A 5,504-nucleotide genomic window follows, 5' to 3' on the forward strand; every position below is an offset into this window, starting at 1 on the left:
CTGTAACACGGCTTTATAGTAATTGGATGCTTATTTTATTTAACGGGTGCAGAGTCGATGGGCTGAAGGGCCTTTTTCTCTGCTCTTGACCTCTATGACTGAGGCTCTAGGTTGGAGGTGTCTCCACCTTCAGGGTCAGGTCCTCACCTTGTGAAGCTTTGGGTTGCTGTATGTGTGATTTGACCCGGCTGGTTTTTGCATTGCCCCTGTAGGTGACAAAGCATTCGCTGAATTCCTCACTGACGAAATCAAGGAGGAGAAGAAAATCCAGAAGACTTCGACCCTGCCGAAGGTGTCAGGAGGCTGGGAAATTGGGCTCAATGGGACTGAGGCGAAACTTGTGCGGAAAGTTGACGGTGAAAAGTGAGTGAGGTCATTTAGCATTCGGGGAAATGGCCAGTTTATATGTTTTTAGTTAAAGTCATGACAATGGATTTTGGACAGGCAAGCAGTTCTCTTTTTTTATTTAGTTCCATAAATTTTTAAAATTTTGCCTGAACTTGTTGGTGGCTCTTGGTTTAACAGCTCATCCTCAAAAGCACATCCTTTTTTGCAGTATTGCAGTAGGTGATTGCCAGGAATATATTATTAAAGACAGCAGTGCTGATAAACCCAACCAGCCTGACAGCTTCTGTTGAGATTTTTTTCATTCACTGATGAAATATCTACGACTCTGGCTGGGCCATGATGTGAAGGTGCCAGTGTTGGACTGGGGTGGGCAAAGTTTAAAAATCACAACACTAGGTTATAGTCCAACAGGTCTGTTTGGAAGTTTGAACAGCTGCTGCTTCAGGTAGCTGTGGAGCAAGATCATAAAACACAAAATCTATAGCAAAAGATTGCAGTGTCAATATGTTGTTTCAGTTGCATGGTACTGATCTTTTCCTGTAAATTCTTATGATTCTGCTGTACAGCTACCTGCTGAAGGAGGAGTGCTCGGAAAGCTAGTACTTCCAAGTAAACCTGTTGGCCTATACCCTGGTATTATGTGATGTTTAACTCTGGCTGGGCCAAAATTTATTGTATATCCCTAATTGCCCAGAGGGTATTTAAGAGTCAACCACATTATTGTGGGTCTGGAGTCACTTCAGGTCAGAGCAGGTAAGGATGGCAGATTTCCTTCCCTAAAGGCAGGAGGCTTTCTGCCATGGCTAGATTAAAAGGCCAAGCAATAATATCTCCAGGCCATTGCTTCCCCAAACAAATACTGTTGAGTCCAGCAACACATTTTTTGGAAGTGGAGATGCTGCCATATCTTTTGAGTTTCTCCAGCATTTTCTTGTTTGCCTTTCAGATCTGAATCTGCAGTAATTGGTTTTATCAAATATATAAGTTCCTGCTGCGGGGCTTTAAATGCGCAACCTCTCACTGGGGTCAAAACTGTCAAATACCACTGCACCTAGTTAATTCAGTCCTAAAAGAATGTAGAATAACTATATACTGCACACTGAAAAATGCATTTTCAGTTTTGAAAATATGTTGGGAGTCTGTTATAATTTCAACACGAGTCCAAAAAATGAGACCGCATAATGGCTGTTAACGAGCAAACTCCTATTTTTAGCTAGCAGTGTGAAGTCTTAAAGATTTAATTTTTTGTACTGACACCATAATCAAATTTGTATATTGAATCAAGTTATAGATTTTTGCTGTACATTTAGTCTGTAAAGTTTCCAGTTTCAAGTAAAGAGTATAATGTTAACCATTGCAGATACGTTCTGGTGGTTTATTTGCCTGTGCACTGCCAGTGTTCAGTTTTAAAACACCATTTATCAAGTTCTTAAATATTGTGATAAATTCTTTACTGGAACTGGTTTTTAAATGAACTTATGGCTGTGAGCAGTCTGAAATCATAGCATGCTCGCTGTCATTCTACTGTCTGTGGTTCAGAGCTGCAGCTGGCTGCTTATTGTTTGCCCATAGCCTTTTTCACCTCTTTCTGTTTGTAGGGTTACAGTTAGCTTTAATATCAATAACAGCATTCCACCAACAATGGAGGAAGAACCACAGGAAGAACAGAAGGGCTCAGAGAATGAGGTAAGATGGGTTGATCTTCCACAGTGCTCTGGCAGTCACTTTGGTAAAGTTGGAAGATAATTAAACAGGCAAGCTCATTATGTATTCCTCCTGAGTCAGGGTGGATTGAGTGGGCTTTTGTACTGATAGGAATTGGTGCTGGAGATTTGTCTGGGCAGAATGTACATGGGTATTTAAAAGGCTGTTTAAAGCACCACTTTTTCTAAAACATTTAAACAGGTGGCATTCAAACAGTGAACAAAATTGTTCTTGCTAATTGGTACAAAATTTAACACAGAATGAGTTGAACTTGAACTTACTCTCGAATAGATTTTTAAGAGAATGAGTTCTGTGTATCTGGAAGGGTGACTGAAGGTATGGAAAGGTGGATCTGGGTACGATCAAGGTATGTGGAAGCTAACAACATCCCCTCATCCAACCTAACATTGTCAGTACAGCAGTATTTAAATGAGGTGCAAAGAGGCCTGTACCACTTACACCATTGCTCACCACTCTCACTGTGTTTATACCTTTTGAAGCCTTTACTTTGCCATTTTGTTCCTGGCTGCTGGAGAGTAGCAATATCCCCTCTAGTAGTCTCCTGATACTGAGGAAAGGGAATCACAGAGAGGGGTCCATATGGAGAAACCTGTTAAAACGTACAGCACAAAATAGGCCGTTCAGCCCAACTTGTCAGTTTACCTGCCACATGACAATAAAGTCCCAATCATCCAACGTTCCCTTTCTTATTTTTCTTCACTCGTGTCTCTGATCTAATGCAGGTTGTGTAGTTTCTGTATCCATCAGTTTTAACTGCATTTCAACAGGTAGCCTATCAGCGGAGTAGACTAACTTTACTTCAGAAAATTTGGCTGTATTAACCTAACGAGTAAACAATAAATTAGACCAATTCTCTGTTTATATTGAAGTTCACAAAGTATTGATGTGACCTGAATTGTTCATTTGTCACAACAACTAATTCCATTTCAATGTCTTTTTGCATTTTGTTTTAACCAACTTCAAATGTTAAAGTAAGTCAACAGTGATTTCACATTGAGATTGTGCAAAGATTTGAAGTCTTTCACTTAAATCTTATGCTGGGTTGGATTTGTCTTGCATTTTGTGTACAGGACATACCTGGGCAATGTTTAACATTGTTGAATAGATGGCAGTGTTGGACTGGAACAGCTTGGCTATGGGAGCAGCAAGTTCTGGAGCGCATATCTTGGGACTAGGTCAGATTGGATGACTGGTTGTCGTGGCTGAGTTGGACTGAAGAGTCTGTTTCTGTACTGTACGGTTCTGACTTTGTCCTCAGTAATATTGCTGGAATGTTGTCAGTGCCATAGCCTTTATAATGTCCAGTACCTCCAACTATTACTCGATATCACGTGAAATTAGTTGAAGACTGGCATTTGTGATTCTGGGGGCCCTGGAGGAGGTCGAAATGGATTGTCCACTCTGCACAGCTGGCTGGAGAATATTGCATTTGCTTCAGCTTTGTCTTTTGTTCTGGTATACTGGGCTTCTCTGCCATTGAGGATGGGGACATTTGTGGAAACCTCTCCTCCAGTGAGTTGTCTTAAGTGCCCATCTCCATTCATGACTGGATGTGACCGGTCTGCAGAGCAGAGCTAGGATCTGTAGATTCTTGGATTGTGTGCCATTCCTGTTCATGAAAGGAGTTCTGATTTGTACCTTCACCAGGTTGACATTTTTTATTTTTTAAGTAAATTTGGTGCTGCGCCTGGCATGCTCCCCTCACTATTCATCAAACCAGGACTGCTGTATTTTAATGGCAGAATGGGGGATATGCCCTGCAATGAGGTTAGATTGAGATTGTTAACAATTCTGCTGCTGATGCCTTGAGGATGCCTAGTTTTGAGATTCTAAACCTATTTGAAATCTATCCTTTACATCACTGTGGTAGGACCCCACAAAAGAATAGAGGGTTATCTCAATGTGATGGGGGGATTTTTGTTTGCACAAGGGTTCAGCTGCAGAAGATGAGTTTTTGTAGGCGTTTCCCTCTTGTTGCTTCCCTCGATACCTATAATACTGGTGCTCCCGTTGATGGATATTGAAGTCCCTGCCCAGCAGACATTCCGCACCCATGCCACCCTCTACACATCCTCCAAGTGGTGTTTGACATGGAGGAGTACTGATACATCAACCAAGGGAGGGCAAGAGGTGGTAATGAGGAAGTTTCCTCCCCATGTTTGATCTGATGCCATGAGACTTCACAAATGCCCCATTATTCAACCAGTTGTCTGAATGCTGCGTCTGAGATGTGCAGAAACCCCTCCAAACATCTCTCTGTAAGTTGGTCCCTTTTAAGTTACTCATGGGCACAACGACACAGAAGAACGCACTTGGGCTGACATAACTGACAGGGGAGCGATAATACCTGACTTCACTTGAGCCGGAAAGCAAATCTTAGCAGGACTTCCACACTGTCACCTTCACCACTATGGGCTGTATTGGCACATGGAAGAAACCTACTGACAGTGCCTACAAAGAGCAGTTCGGGGGAAGTCTAACCTGCTGTTGATCGAGCACACGCAGACGAGACTAATTTGTAGGAATGAGTGGAATGTTTTGCCGAGATTCACTTTTGAAGGATTTGTCTGGTGCATGGAAACCTTCGTTCTGATTCTCTGCTCTTGTCGGATATTTGAAATGAAGTATTGAATGTAAACTTGCAGTTGTTTGAACAACCGAAATTTCCTGGATCAATTTGTGACTTTTAATTTCAGGGTGCTGTAGGGTGTCTCGTATTCGAGAAGTAATTTGTCAAAAATATATTTTTGACAACCTGAGCTTGTGGTTTTATTCTGGTTTTCAGACCCACTCGCTCTTCGTTTAAACACACTAGATATTTGGGATTGTGAACCATTCCCACAATCAAGCGCTTAACCTAGCAGTAAACATTTGAGAAACCAATGTGAAATATTAATGACCATAAAGGTGAAAGTTGGAAAGTGACAATATAAATCAGGAAGTAGTAATTGAAAGAGTTGAAGCTTGTCTCTTTAAAAAAACTTGAAACTGGAGAAGGAGCTGAGGGGAAATCTTGAAGAAAGAAGAGTTGAGAATTAGTGACTACCCAATGAATGCTGAATTGCAAAGAGGGAAGATATATTGGACAGCTTGTTTGGAGCTTTGAAGATACAAAGGGGAAATCTCAGGAACATTGTTAATGCTGTTCGTAATACAGAATGACCATGCTAGGTCTGATGGAGGGCAGTTGGAAGCTAGGGATGATGTTGCAAGGCCCTCTTCAGGTATTGTTGATGTTTTCAACAGTTGTCATAGAGTCATAGAAATGAACAGCACAGAAACAGACCCTTCGGTCCAACCCGTCTATGCCGACCAGATATCCCAACCCAATCTAGTCCCCCTGCCAGCACCTGGCCCATATCCCTCCAAACTCTTCCTATTCATATACCCATCCAAATGCCTCTTAAATGTTGCAATTGTACCAGCCTCCA

At 41.8% G+C, this 5,504-nt stretch overlaps 1 protein-coding gene across 1 annotated transcript in view; it reads left to right on the top strand.

Moving 5' to 3' along the window:
* Positions 1–178: 178 nt before the first annotated feature.
* The window catches only part of LOC122546479 (complement component 1, q subcomponent binding protein), a gene marked incomplete at both ends in the record, with an annotated part of 10,295 nt that continues 4,969 nt past the window's right edge, over positions 179–5,504 (top strand). Inside the window, 2 exons of the mRNA XM_043685180.1 lie at positions 179–363; positions 1,947–2,034. Coding sequence (XP_043541115.1) covers positions 179–363; positions 1,947–2,034 — 273 coding nt within the window. The remainder of the gene's footprint in view (positions 364–1,946; positions 2,035–5,504) is intronic.

Source organism: Chiloscyllium plagiosum, unplaced genomic scaffold, assembly GCF_004010195.1.
Source record: "Chiloscyllium plagiosum isolate BGI_BamShark_2017 unplaced genomic scaffold, ASM401019v2 scaf_24024, whole genome shotgun sequence".
NCBI classification, from domain to species: Eukaryota; Metazoa; Chordata; class Chondrichthyes; order Orectolobiformes; family Hemiscylliidae; genus Chiloscyllium; species Chiloscyllium plagiosum.